The sequence below is a fragment of the Strongylocentrotus purpuratus genome, unplaced genomic scaffold (genome assembly GCF_000002235.5).
Source record: "Strongylocentrotus purpuratus isolate Spur 01 unplaced genomic scaffold, Spur_5.0 spur5_scaffold_15, whole genome shotgun sequence".
Taxonomy (NCBI): domain Eukaryota; kingdom Metazoa; phylum Echinodermata; class Echinoidea; order Camarodonta; family Strongylocentrotidae; genus Strongylocentrotus; species Strongylocentrotus purpuratus.
Genome location: NW_022145600.1, coordinates 6,503,821 through 6,518,931, shown reverse-complemented (window position 1 = coordinate 6,518,931; position 15,111 = coordinate 6,503,821). Strand labels below are relative to the sequence as shown.

Sequence of the window (15,111 nt, the reverse complement as noted above, 5' to 3'; positions counted from 1 at the left end):
AATAATGATAGTCAGGAATCATGAGCAATTAAGTTAACAAATTCGTAACTACACAAAAGAAATAGAAATAGAAAAAAAGGGGTGCCAACAGGGACGAGAACGGGACAAGAGAGTACTTTACAACATGACAAAGATAGGAGGACACGGTCACAATACAAAAAGGAGACAATGCCAAAAAAGAAGTAAGAGATCGGGGGTACAGAAAATGATATAAAAGGACTCACTGCATGCATGTGGGGTTAGATGAGAAAGAAGGGAACAATATATCACAACATTGTTGCCTTCTCAATAATAAATTCTCTTTCGTTAATTGAAACTTAATTACCAAAACATGACTATTTTCACTTATGGATATGCATGGCAATTACCAAGGTAGATAATCATAACAAATATTAATCCAATCATTTAATGATGTATCCGGTCCTCAACGGTTTACGAAATACGTCATCATTATTTACTTTCCCTTTACGTGAGCGTTCTTGATATACAAACACAGTAAACTAGTTAGGGCAATGTGATAATTTATTTTGATAATTGCTCTATTAAAAATCTGAATGAAACAACAAAATAAAAGTGATTGATGGGCTTTAATATTGTGCATTCCATGCATAAAGTTAATTAATACTTTTCAATCCAGCCTTTATTATATGGATATGTGATTAATTATTCTCAATGGGGTATGGGAATTGGATGAGAGAATGTAATGTTATGCATAATTTAGTTTATATCTCCTTTTTGGCCAATGCACTGATACCAATATTATTATTATATAGTTTTGTTTGCTCCCGAAAATTTGAAAATCGTGCGGGGGGGGGGGGGGGGGCCCAACCCCCCCCCAAAGTTAAAAATCACGTGTTTTTACATGATTTTTTTTTTCTCAAGGGGGGGGGGGGGGGGGCGGGGGCCCCAGCCCCCCCCCCCCTGGATCCGCCACTGCCAATTTTAACCTTAAAAATACCAATTGGATCCAAGGAGTATAAATATTCGAAAACTATTATGGCTTTATATGCCTATAATAGTAATACTGATTATTTTTGGGGAGATGGCATTGAAGAAAAAAAAAGGAAACTTAACAAGAAGGCCTATTTTTTTTCTTCAAGAAAGGTAATTCAGTGTTTGCTGTTGTCTTGATTCCCGCCTTGATCCTCTTTTATCTCGCACTTTAAAAGCCTATATAATAATAGTGCAGAGCAATGCAGTTGTGATGCAATATTTATTTCAACTTCCAAAACGCTATCCATCGCGCACGCGCGCCACTGTGAAAAGGCGCCCTGTCTGAATTTTCATATGCACGGATCCAGGTAAAAACTAATCAATATTTTGTATTTTGTGCGTTGTCTCGTTACTGATTCGGTACGAAATTGCCAATTTTGATGAAGAGTCGTTTATGGTATGATTTTTAAAGTTAAAAATGAATGGTTTTGTCGGGTTTTCGCCCAAAATAGTGTTATTTTTTTATGCCCAGTCCCACAAGCACTATCTGGTGTCATGTAAACTCATGTTAGGCCCTCGCCTTCTGTGGAGACTCTTCCAGTAAAAAAATATGGAGCTGTAGTGTTAGCACATAGGTCTATATCATACGTATGAATTTTGCAATGTGCTAAACATTGTAAAGCGTCTTTTTGTTGGTCATTTGATTTTGAATTGTTTTTGCTCCACTTCTTCATTATGACATCTTTAATTTTGTTTTGTTTGGAGAAAAAAGTCAATCTCTTTCTTGAGTGTACATGTACGTTTGTAATAGGTCTATGTTTATAACTTTAAGCAGAACGTACTGGAATGTGCAGACTGCAGCAGTGTAAATTTGTGTCTAAAGTCACTACTGAGTGAGTGAGTGAGTGAGTATTAGTATTAGTAATTAAACAAGTCAATTAATTCATTGTTTAGATTATTTTCTATTTTTTGCATCATTTTATTTTTAATGTTTTTTGTTTGTTTGTTTTTCTTGGTTTTGTCTTGATTGCCTGCAGATGAGATATTTCTGATCATGTCCAAGATATTACAGTTGTCCAGACAAGGCAACGTGGCCAACGTGGAGAAATACCTGAAAGGACTTCAGCCAGATGCAGTAAGGATCTCTCAAATCTCATACATGCAAAATAATTAAACCCACAATGACCACTCAGGGGAGACAAGAAAAGTATTTGCAGTAAAAGCTTTCTATTTAGAGGCAACTCAACTGATTTTATTGTTAGGAATTTTCCACAACATAAACTAATATCTTGAAGGGAAAACAGTTCAAGTAGCAATATTAATACATCACTCCTACAGTGATGGAGGTGCTACATGAATAGCCTTGGTTCCCCCTTTTCAAAGAATACTTCCACCTGTGTATCATGGAGTGTACTGCTTGTGCATAAATGAATTATGATTACATAACTTTCATGAGCAGTATCCAGTATTTATCACTGTGTATTTCACAATTTGGTCTGCAATGTCCTTTATCTGCTCATGCTCAGACTGCAACCATGAACTGGCTTACCGTATTAGCAATCGTTCACCTCTTAAAAAATCCTTTTGTCTCCCATCTGTCCTAGCTGTCACTTGAATTCAGACAGACGGTGCTCTCTGGTAAGAGTGGGGATGCAGCGTCTTTCCTCCAGGCCGTGTTTCAGGGCTCACCGGTCGAATCGGATAAAGGAGATTCATGCCGAGTCCTGCTCTGCAAGAGCGCCCTCAAGGTCCTGGGTGGCCAAGAAGTGAGCAGCAAGATGGCGTCAGAGATCATCGGCTATCTACTGATAGAGGTCAGTACTTAAAGACATCTTTTAACAATGTAAAATCTGAGATGCACTGCCCTACGTGCTATTTGTGTTTGTGATATGGTGTAATATTGAAGCCCTAAAAAAATTTCTCTTCAAAATGATCATGAAATTCCTCAAAAAAGTAAAAATCTTTGAGTGACCGGTTTTACATACTCATTTTCCCCAATAGACTGTAGTGTTATGAAAACCTTTAGGAATATGCAAAATTTGATTTCGATTTCTAATCATAAATATCTTGATAATAAGACAGGCGATCGGCTTGTAAAAGTCATAGGGTTCCTGACTGACCTAAAGGTTTATAATTTTCATTGCAGCATGAACTAAATCAAGGATTTTTTTAAGGATCTGAAACAAAGTTACCGGAACCCTTTAAGATGTTGCTTTAAGTCGTCTTCTTCTTCTTCTTCTTCATCTTCTTCTTCTCTCTCTCTCTCTCTTTCCTTTTACTTGTAAAAGATGTATTAAACATCAATTTATTCTCTTGTGTAATCTCTATTATGCTCTTCAGATTGGCAACTTTCCAGTGTCATGCTTGGTTGAGATAGCAGACATGTTCATGGATGCCGTTAAATCAAAGGATATCAGAAATGGCAGGTAATTATGATTTTAAATAATCCACGTTATATTCCACATACAAAGAATCTTGCGCTACGATTGGTCAAAGGTAAATCACGTGAAAAAGTGATGATAGTTCGCCCATCATTGATGTGAGGAGAAAAGTTTGTTGTACTTTTATTGAAGATAAAAGTACTATCTGCACTGTGCAACACACTTTCTTATATCGTTGCCTACTGCATGCACTGTACGTATCGTACAACTTTGCTTGCTGTTAATTGATGATTTGTTGCTCTAAAATGACGGAAGAAGTGAAATGTTTCTGATGTGGAATATAAAGCAATAAATCACCTTTTGGTTTCAGTAGATGGCAAACTATCACTTCCTCGGCGATGTGAATGTATACGCTATCTTTGTTCAGCTTCGCTTCTGAAAGATAGCTACATCCAGATCGCCTCAGAAGAGATAGTTTGTCCCATCACCTGCACCAACGGTAATTATTTGCTTAATATACAGTTTACTAATTATCACCCTATTTTCTAATCTTTAGCATTAATATTTCAATTGCTGTTTATACTGTGTTGATTATATTTTATTTAAAACAATTTAATTTCTAATTGTTATATTCTGAATATCTCTCGGACATCCATCACCCCAGTGCTGTTCTACAATTCTAAACTTTCGTCACCACTTCAGTGATATCACTCTCACAGCACTATAGTATCTACATTATTCATGCCCGAACCAGGTGTAGTTAGTGGATACTTGGTAGAATTAATTCCTTGAGTTGCACTGTGCACTTATAAGGTTGCTGGAGCTAAAGCCATGGTCTTTGGTAGCGCATAGGGATATCATATAATAAGAATAATAGTGTATTGTGCACTCTACAAGAAAGGAATATTTTTAATTGAGAGAACACTAAGATAAGCTGATTTAAATGGCAAAAATGAGATTGACAGAAAATCAGGGGAACGGAGAAAAGCCAGCTTACAGTTGACACATCCTTTTTCTAAATGTGTGTCATTTGTTTCTTTTCAATCAGAGCATTTGAACTGCTCCCCAAAGTGATCTCCACACTGGCTGCCATGGAAACAGTTACCAAGGACTCCAACAGGATGTCGGGTCAAGAGTTCAAAGATCATCTCCTGAACAACTTCTGCTCATGCAGGTTAGTTAAAGAATTATCTAATCCTGTTATCACATAGGGTGGTATTCTCGAAAGCGGACTAACTTTAGTCCATGGTTTAATCCACTAACTAAGTATGGAATGCCAAGAGTCTATATTGATATGTTTTTGAATAAGTTAATATGTCACTAAATTAATAAATTAAAATAAAATGTAATAACATAATTAATAAACAACAATATAACCATGATATAATTATGTTACATGGTCATTTAGGGACATTATTCAAAAATATATTTATATGGACACTTGGCATTCCATACTTAGTCGGTGGATAAAACCATGGACTAAAGTGAGTCTGCTTTTGAGAATACCACCCATAATCTGTCTGTATGTTTGTTCATAAGAGGCACAGACTTCAATTTGATACAAATATTCACCCACTTGTGCATTGATCACAAAATACACAAAAATAAAGTAATAATCAGTGGTGCATTCCCTGATACACGGAGGGAAGTATTCTTTTCAAATGGGGGAAACAAACTTTATCGTGAGGCACCTCCATTACTTAGGGAGGAACTATTCTAAAATGCACAAAGAGGAACCCTCCATGTTAAAATGATTTTGTTGATATCTTGAGTAATTTACACTCTGTAAACTACAAGATGGGTCAAAGGTCAGAAAGTTTAAAGGTGTCAAAGCGAAAAGAAAATTCTATGTTGTTTGCTTAGTCTTTTGTCGATAAAAATTGGGATTTAATCAGAAGTGTCACTACTTCACGAGGTAACTTATGAATAATTTGACATGTATATATATATAAATATATATATATATATTTGTAGAGGTGTGTTGAAGACAAAATCATTTTATGTATTTTTCATATTTAACGTAACTTCAATATTTTATATATTTTCATGGGGCATTGACATATTTCTTTTTCATTCCTGTTTCCAGGTGGGAATCTCAGTGTGCTATTCACCTTGCATCAGTTTTCAGGTAAGACGTAGACTGAATGGATCATCTTGTTTTGTTTGTCTGAAGGTTGATGAAAGAAATGTTTAATTTTTGTATAAAATGTTACTTATTATATTCCTTCTACTGTACTTACCCTCTAACAGGCAAAAAATCCTGAGAAAATTCTTAAACCACAAAAATATTTATGGTTTTCTATGAAGGTGTCACTGTGCAACACTTTCTAACAGTAATTAACAGTAAATTCTCCCAACCATTTTTGAATTTTCCCAACCGTTTTTCCTTGAAAATAAGTCATAAAACGGGCTATAAAAAATCTGTCAACACTTACATGTCTGGAATGGTAAAAAGAGCCAATTCATTGCTCTGTTACGAGTTACCTTCACCTAATATGTAATAAAATTGTATTAATATAGTTAGGAGAATTAAGGAATCGATCAGATCAATTTTCCCCAATTTTTATCGTTAATGATCCGTTTTCACTCAAACTTTCAGATTATCTTCAATTGTACATCTAGCACTGAAGTCACTACCTTAGCACCATTTTTTCTCATCTGAACAATGTTACTAAGTCTCTTTAATAACCCTGACATTTTTGTGTAAATGATATACCACACATACTAAAAGACTTACAATACCTTGTGGATGTGACCGTTGCATATTTTTAAATTTTGTATTTCCTAAGACATATTTACGTTTTAAAATTTCAATGCTAAAAAGTATTCTGTTTATCCAATGCAAGAATCAATCTTGACGCTTTAGTTAGTCATGTCTTTGAGTTGTATGAATCTATGTGTGCGGCACAAAATATGATCTTGATCAGTGGATCTATGCAGGGGAAAAAATATTTAAAACATTTCGGGGGGCTACTTTTCAAGCTTGATGGCTTGAACATAACACTATTTAATTTGTTTTGCATTGAACTCTATGCAAATTTAGGGGGCCCTTTTATGACTGTCAGGGACTCTTTTTGGCATTTTGGGGGTGAATTTGCCCCGAGCCCCCGAGTATTTTTTTCTCTGAATCTATGCAAAAGTAGGGAAAAAAATGGCCCAGATTCAAGCACAGGATTTCTGACTATGTTCCATCCTGCAGAGAGATACCCCTAAGCAGTGACCAGCTCCAATTCGTCATCAACAAGCTGCTGAGGGTTCTGAAGCATGTGGACCTGCAGGAGCTCCCGCCCTTGGTGTACCAGCTACTTCTGCTGTCCTCCAAAGGCCACAAGAAGATCGTCCTGGAGGGACTCACCGGATTCTTTGCAGAACAGGACAGACGGCTGCAGGAGAGACAGGGCAAGGAGAATGGGTGAGTGAAAGACACTTACCTTTTTTGTGGGGGCAGGTGGAGGGGGAGGGGGAGGGGGGGGCAGTTACCACCTGTGGTGTATCAGCTCCTTCTGCTGTCCTCCAAAGGCCACAAGAAGGATCTTGCTGTGGAGAGACTCACTGGTTTCAGATGATTTTATGAAAGACAGGACGACGATGATGAATGGGATGGGGGAAGGGGGGATGGGGGTACCATCCTTGGTGTATTAGCTACTTCTTTCAGTGATCGTCCTTATTCACTGGTTTCTTTTTAGAACTGGATAGATGGCTGCCGGAGAGGCAGGGCAAAGAAAATGGCGAATAAAAAGGGGTTGGGGGGGGGGGGGGGGGGGGGGGGGGGGTGTGTGATCATGCCCCCAATATTTTAGGTATCTTTAGCATTTAGGACAATTATTAAACAGGAAAATGAAGCGTTTGAGCATATTACAGGCAATTTACATCTTTTACACCTCTTGAAAAAGACATGAAAAAATGGCCCCTGCAGTGACCAGGATTCGAACCTGGGCCTTTACATTCACAATGTAATGTCTTAACCACTAGACTATCACGGCTTCACCACAAATCAACTTCACTTTTATGCTTATATGTTCACCTGTTTGTTATATCTTAGTTCATTGCCGATTGTTGAAATGGGTATGTTGAAATCCCACTTCTTTGGGAATACCACTTCTCGGGGAATACCAGGTACCGGTGACTCATGCTATTTATAGAATCCTGTTGTGAGAGACAGTTGTAATTGGCTTTGCACATGGAGTGCCACGCACGTAGATGAACTAGGTGGGGAACTTTCAGAACAGCTCCAATTTTTTTTTTTTTTTAAAGATATCTACTCTTTCTAATTTCTCAAGGGACTAGGATTTGGAGGTAATACGTGTACGTAAACTAAATTCTTCTTCCTTTGTTGATATTCAGCTGAAATATTAGTTTTAAATGATAAAACAAACATGTTGGGAAGTTCCAAGCAAAGCACTTCTATGTTTCTATTGAAAGTAACTTATTTTTGGAGTGGACTTGCCCTTTATTAGTGATTGCTTGTCCTATAAATCATATTTCTTGACCACATTGAGTTTGTGTGATGCTAGCATAATGCTTGTCTGACACTGCAATGTCTAATGTATAATGTATGGACAGAATTCATCTGTAGAGATGCAGCTGTCTTGCACAGTAGGTAAACTATTCCATTGATCAAGGGTTCTTGGGGGAAACAAAAACAAAACAGACAATCTCGCAAACAAAAACAAATGAATAGACAAAAAGAAAAACCTGTATATGAAAGTACATTACTGTACTTGTCTATTTTGTGAAGCTTAAAGTAGTCACCCAAAGAATCAAAAGTGTTATGAATTGATGCAAAATTCATATCATTGCGAAGGGGGAAGCCTTACTGATCAAATATTACAACTTCTCTCTTCAAAATATGATTGGGGCCCGAAGTAATCATCTTTCAAAAATGTTATTTTTGAGATCCAGATTTTCTGCCTTCAGCGGTCCTCCATAGAGCATCAAGATTCCACGCCTTTCAATGATATTTATATGATTTTTCAGCAAATTATATGTGTTTTTCAAGAGAAAATGTTTTCGTCCATATATATAATTTGTCCATAATCATCAGCTGTCGTGAATTTTCTTTGGGTGACTACTTAAAGTTCTTAGGCTTTTGTGATTCCATTCTTGCAGTCAAGATTAGGTGTCCTCCAGTTTCTCCCACAAGCTCCTATGTCACACCAAGGGAACCAACAGCATCATCATCATCCATAAATTATATCTTCCACCAAACCGGATTAGTGGCTTGGCAAACAAACCTTTTCCCCCTTTCATAACTTGTGAATCATTCTGAAAGTTCTTTGGCCTCTTCATTCTATTCTTGCAGGGAAGAGTTGGTGTCTTCCAGCTTCTCGAAAGAACTCCTCCGTCACACCGAGGGGACGATTATCATCCACATCACATTTTCCATCAAACAGGACCAGGAGCTAGGCAGAGAGTTCATCAAGTTTCTCAAGGTAACACTGACATGGTATTCTTGCTTGATGAACACTTATTTTCCATCATTGCTCTCGTCACTGGAATGATAATAAAAAAACTAGGTATATCGCCAACCAATTAGAATTTCAAAAGTTTTTCTTGATTACTGAATAAATGACTGAATATTTTTGTTTCTTTGATTTTGTTTATTTACAATTGTCACTTATTGTTATATCATTTTACTTTTCGTTCAATTGTTAACATACTTTTCTTTTCCACCTCTCTCTCTCGCTCTCTATCTATTTATTTGTCTCTCCCTTTCAATCTCTCTCTCTCTCTCTCTTTGTCTCTCTCTCTCTCTTTATATCTATCTCTTTGTCTCTCCTTTCAATCTCTCTCTCTTTCTTTCTCTTCCTTTCAATATCTCTCTTTCTCTCTCACTCTATCTCTTTCTGTTACCTCTTTTCTTTCTCCATCTCCCTTCCTTTACACTTCACCATTGACTCCATCTTCTCATCGACAGAGTGGACAGCAGAGAGACTGCAGCACCGTGTTGGCCCCGTTCAATGTAGCTCTAGCTCTGTCTGTAGCTCAGATCCACAGATTTGAAGAACAGGTAAGTTTTGAAAATCATATCGCTAGTGATATTCATTTGTCTCGCAATGTATGGTCAACAAGGGATCTAAAGATCACGACGTTTCGTGTGGCGCTGCAACACTTCATTTATTTGTGCATGCCAAGCTTTTTGTGCCCCTTAATCTAAATTATCTGTACCCTCCGCCTCGTCTCTCTTTCTTTTTGTCCTCATCTATCATCTCATTATTGTTACGCCTGAAATTCAAAACAATCACCAGGTCAGGTGACATGACTGTATTAAGGGCGTTCAAAAAATTGGATTTTGGGTTGAGTAAATGTATGAATCTTTATTTCTTGTGCATGCAGTAACTGCTTATGAAACAATTGCTAAACTTTGAAAATATTTCCAAAATGTCTTAACAATTTTATTAGCATTATTTGAAGCTCTCTCTTTTGATCTGGTACTTATAAAATGATCAATTTTATCTTTTAAAACTTGGTTACATTCGATATTGTGGATTGAGAGTAATGTTAAATGCAAAGAGAAATATAATAGTTATGAAACTTATGATTGCGGTTATGGTGATTGTGATATAATTATTTAAACTTCTTCAATGTTTATCCAGATCTTTGACTTTCTAAAGTCTACCATCTTGAAGAGTCTCAAAGATGCCAAAAGACAGAAAGATTCCCCATGGATTGCAGGTAGGTATTTATCTTTCAGCCATGGGCTTTTGCATGAAACCATAGTAATGCCTTAGATACACTGCCAACCCAACACTAGACCGACAGATTCTTTGCCATAGGAACTAATTTAATTGTTTGGTCAGTCTTGTGTCGGTCCCATCGGTATGACTTGTGTATATAGTCTTAAGTATGTGGACATACCATCAAATATGCTAGCGTCTTTCCACAGGCCCTTGGTCTCAACAACATAGAACAGTGTTATAGATTGGAAGAGGATTTAACATGGTGATTATTAAGCAGTAGTAATGTTAATCAAGTGATGAATCATATTTGGCAGCTTTAAGGTCATCAAGAATAACCTTCATAACCATCATGATTCTCATGTTGACAGATATCGTACCAGCTGGAAGCAATGTCCTCAAGCTTCTCTTGGAAACAGTTGAAAACAGGTATTTCAATTCAATTTCAATTTTCAATTTATTTATGTTTCCAACAAAACATTACAAATCAATTATAAACATTTACAACAATTCAGGAATACATATTGGAAAAAGAGAGTTCCACTAAAAAGCAATGCTTATACAAATGTGGATATCTCATAAGATACTTAGGAATAATGAGTAATTAAATTAACAAGTCCATAACTACAAAAAGAACTACAAAGTAGGGGGGGGGGGGGGGAGATGGGATGCCAACTGAGACGAGAAAGAGACAAGACAATACTTTACACGACAAAGATAGAAGAACACGGTCATAATACAAAGAGTAGACAATGCTAAAAAAGAAGTGAGAGATCAGGGGAACAGAAAATATTATACAAAGTGATTGTCAGATCCTTTGTCAAGTTAGAAATGATTAAGTTTTGGGACTGTTCAATAATTATTCCCAAGATGTACGCCAAATTATTTTACTAAAAGCCATGAATACACCCTTTCTCGGTTACAAGAGTGCACATGTGCCGGCATGGGTGCCATTTTAAATTGAGAGTAAATAATGCGAGTAACTTTTATTTTATGCAGCATGCAAAGTGCATTGTACGCCTTTCCATGATATCTATATGATTTGTTCAGCAAATTATTTGTGTTTTTTAAGACAAAATCTTTCGGTCCATATATAATTTGTCCATAATTAGCAGTTGTCGTGAAATTTCTTTAAATAATTAAATAAATTAAAAGAATTCCGTTTATGTATTGCACAGTATGTATGGGTGGGATCATGTGATCCATGGACTGGTCATGCTGGGTTTCACGCTCATGGACTCGTTTGGACCAAAACCAGGACCGTTCGGTGGTAAGGCACTAGGTAAGTTACTGAAAGATTCATATCTCAAATATATTTTCATTGTCCATAACTTCAACTTAATTTAGACACTTATTCCAGGGCATTGTTAAAAATTGCTTCGATTTCATTTGATTGATTTATTTCTTTTTTTTAGTTTTACAAATATATAATAAAGAAATCATTGCAATTTTTATATATCACAAAAGAGTATAAATGTAGAATAAAATAAGGTTGGCTGTAACTAATTGAAAACATCTGTGCAACATATTTCAGTCTGTACATGGCCCACATTGTTAAACACTACTATTATTTCTAAGCAATCAAAACTATACAAAATTGAGAAATTTGACCAAAATTCTAATCTGTACCCTGCTCCACATAGCTTTTGTCAACTGACCATACCTCTGCCATTTTTCTTTAAAGAGGGGGGACCTGGTACTCCATCCACCCCCAACCAGCAGGCCAGTCAGCTAGGGAGAGACATCCTTCTCAATCTCTTCAAGTCACAAGATGGGATCCGATCCAGTATCCTGGAGCAGATCCTCAACCGGGTGGTCACCAGGACGGCAGGCTCCGTCTCTCAGTACATCAGTAGGTCTACATGTACGGTTGACCTTTGAACCATAGGAGAGAGTTTCCATTGGGAAAAAAAGGCATTTATACAACATTTCTAGCCTACCGACTAGTTACTACACAAAAATAATATTGGATGGTACACTGATATCCATAGAACTTTTTGATGGGAAGAAGGTACTCATGGTATGGTTTAGTTAGATGTAAATTCTGTGTTTAAATGTCAATGTACTTTAATGAACTTTGACCTAATCTACTTGCTCCCTGCTGAGCTTTTGTTGTCCAGAATGGTTACTAGCTGTGTCTCCGACAGCAGGATGGTTTTATTTAGTTTATTCTTTGAAATTTCATATGATTTAAATGTATTTATGAAATACTTTGAGATTGATGTATAGTGAATGTCTGTGCACTCCCACATTGACCTTTGACCTGATCTATCGACCTTTCAGAGCTACTTTCCAGCATGGTGACCTCTGCGCCCCAGACTGTCCTAGACTGCATGGGTAAGGTGCGAGAGGCCTTTGACTACCTGACCTACCTGCCTGCATCCACTGCAGAGGGTCTCCTGAAGGCCTTCCAGCCCCTGATGAGACTCAACGTGACACTCAAGGATTCTCTAATGCTGGTCCTCCGTAAGGCCATGTTTTCCAGGTGACTGATCTTGTAGTTGTTGTTTTTTGGCTACAGATAATAATAAAAATATATCTCACATTTATAATGCGCCTAATACTTTGTTTCTAGATGCAGTACATATTATCACCCCAGTCATCGGATTCAGGCTTACCCGCACACAATGTATGCACATTCTCCACTCCCTGGGAAGCATTCCAACCAGGCATCAATTTTACAAGCGCCACTTGCTCATCTAACCACATTAACTTTCACATCCTACCGGGTACCCATTTAACACCTGGGTGGAGAGTGGCAAGTGTAGATTAACGTCTTGCCAAAGGTCATTAGTGCCACGGCGGGACTTGAACCCTGTACCTTGCGATCTGCAGTCGGGTGAATTATCCACTAGACCACAACACCTCTACAGATGCATGTCTTACTTTATTGAGGGGTGCTGATACAGACTATTTGTTCCCTTTGCCCTTTTCTTTTGAAGTTTCTTTGGGTAGAGTTTAGGTCTATAAGGATGAAAAAATCAAACTGAAATTGAAAATTATCCTAGCAATAACTATATTGCATCAAATATTTGGGAATTATTATTCCTGTGCAAACTTAGGGCACCATTTTTTCTGTAGAATGACTTGAAATAGGAAAATTTCATTTTGTTTAACTTTCTTAATTCTGCAGGCAAGGAGAAGCCAGGAAGATTGCTGTTCTTGGGTACCTCCAGATCTTGAAGCATTTCCGAGTGTTTGGTAGTCTTCCCATGAGTCAAACCAGTCAGGGCTACAGCATGGCATCTACATCTAGTCAGGTGTGTGTTTACATGGATAGATAGATATAAAGATAGATAGATAGATAGACAGCCAGACAGACAGACAAATACGTTTAGATAGATAGATAGACAGACAGACGGACCGACAGGCGGACAGACAGACAGATAGATAGAAAGAAATGTAGATAGATAGATAGATAGACAGACAGACAAACATACAGAGAGATAGATAGATAGATGGATGGATAGATAGACATACAGATAGATAGAAATGTAGATAGATAGATAGACAGCCAGACAGACAGACAAATACGTGTAGATAGATAGATATATAGGATTGTAGATAGATAGATAGATAGACAGCAGGCCTGATAAAAACCCGATTTAAATCGGTTTCCTGATTTTTTTTGATTTTTCCCGATTTTTTTTCTTCCCGATTTATAAAAAAAAAAAAAAAAAAAAAAAAATCAGATTTTTTTTTTTACCAATTTTTTTCTTCTTCCATATTTTATCCTGATTTTCCCCGATTTCCCTCTTATTTTCTCTATTCTTTCCTATTTTTTCCCAAATTTTCTTACTCGAAAGGGGGGAATGTTGTTAGATGCCATTTTTTCCCCGCGAATCCTCTTTTTTTTTTACTCAAGGGGGGGGGGGGGCGTGGTTTAGGGGAAAACAAAAAACCTATTTTTTTTTTAGTGCTCACTATCACCCCTGAGACAGATGGACGGATGGACAGACAGACAGACAGACAGATAGATAGATAGAAATGTAGATGGATAAATAAAAATGTAGATGGATAGATAGAAATGTAGATAGATAGATAGAAAAGTAGATAGATAGTAGTTATATATATATATATATATATATATATATATATATATAGATAGATAGTCAGGGATGAACATTTTGGTTGGTTCTTATCTTTTCAGATCCAAGTGGACATCCATGGAGGTAGCAACCAAGCTAGTAACTATGAAGCTATTGTATGCATGGAGATTCTTGGGAATCTGAGGAGGTGCCTCACTCAACAGGCTGATATAAGACTTGTTCTCTATGAGGTAAGGGCTTTAGTATACAAATGATGTACAGTTCATTATACGATCTATTCGCACTCGAGTTGAGGCTGTGTGCATCTATCGCACAAAGCCGCAATGTCAATTCAATGATTACCATGGCATTTTTGTTTTTGCTCAACAGGGCCTCTATGAAGTGTTATGTCGTAACACCAAACTTCAGGGAGCGATCACAGACATGCTCCAACGTCAGTTCAAGGCTTTTTACGAGGCTGACGAAGACGTCCAACCCCCACTCAAACTTCAGCCCTGTATCACAGCGCAGGGTACCAATGTCTTCCTGGCCGAGCCTTTGGTGAGTAGTAATAATAATAATGATAATAGCTTCTTATATAGTGCACAGGTGGTGACGCTCCTGGCGCTGTCCGACTATTACCCTGGCTTTAGCAAGGCGGCCATTACAGTGCTCTAGCATTTCAAAGAATTAATTCCTGCCAGGTACCTATTTACATCACCTGGGTTGAGTGTGGCAAATGTAGATCAATGTTTTACCAAAGGACATTAGTGCCGCGATGGGATTCGAACCACAGACCTTGTGATCGACAGTCCGGTGACGTATCCACTTGACCACAACACCTCTACAGGGAGTAGGGAGGAGAGAGGAAAGAATAAATGGTCAGGGAATGAGGGTGCAACTGTGCCAGTTCAAGACCGATTAAAAGGATGATGAAAGAAATCATAAACTCATTTAGCTACTAGCAGATAATGTGGTTTGTTGGAAGGAATGGGATGGGGTGCAATTTAGTGGAACAATACATACATTTGCTTCCGTTGTTTGTTTGAGTTTTGTGGATTTTATAATAGACAGAAATTGCAGTAGCCTGCA

General features: G+C 37.4%; 1 protein-coding gene and 1 non-coding gene across 2 annotated transcripts in view; one reads left to right on the top strand and one right to left on the bottom strand.

Moving 5' to 3' along the window:
• The first annotated feature begins 1,239 nt into the window (after positions 1–1,239).
• The window catches only part of LOC752867 (Fanconi anemia group I protein), a 29,606-nt gene continuing 15,734 nt past the window's right edge, over positions 1,240–15,111 (top strand). The window contains exons 1-17 of the mRNA XM_030985450.1: positions 1,240–1,301; positions 1,971–2,068; positions 2,538–2,747; positions 3,274–3,359; positions 4,363–4,488; positions 5,401–5,442; positions 6,514–6,726; positions 8,617–8,746; positions 9,232–9,324; positions 9,911–9,989; positions 10,363–10,420; positions 11,170–11,273; positions 11,676–11,843; positions 12,275–12,476; positions 13,125–13,251; positions 14,142–14,270; positions 14,410–14,580. Coding sequence (XP_030841310.1) covers positions 1,988–2,068; positions 2,538–2,747; positions 3,274–3,359; positions 4,363–4,488; positions 5,401–5,442; positions 6,514–6,726; positions 8,617–8,746; positions 9,232–9,324; positions 9,911–9,989; positions 10,363–10,420; positions 11,170–11,273; positions 11,676–11,843; positions 12,275–12,476; positions 13,125–13,251; positions 14,142–14,270; positions 14,410–14,580 — 2,019 coding nt within the window. The 5' untranslated portion in view covers positions 1,240–1,301; positions 1,971–1,987. The remainder of the gene's footprint in view (positions 1,302–1,970; positions 2,069–2,537; positions 2,748–3,273; positions 3,360–4,362; positions 4,489–5,400; positions 5,443–6,513; positions 6,727–8,616; positions 8,747–9,231; positions 9,325–9,910; positions 9,990–10,362; positions 10,421–11,169; positions 11,274–11,675; positions 11,844–12,274; positions 12,477–13,124; positions 13,252–14,141; positions 14,271–14,409; positions 14,581–15,111) is intronic.
• On the bottom strand, positions 7,226–7,297 carry TRNAH-GUG. Its single transcript has one exon. It is a non-coding gene; the product is annotated as a tRNA-His (tRNA).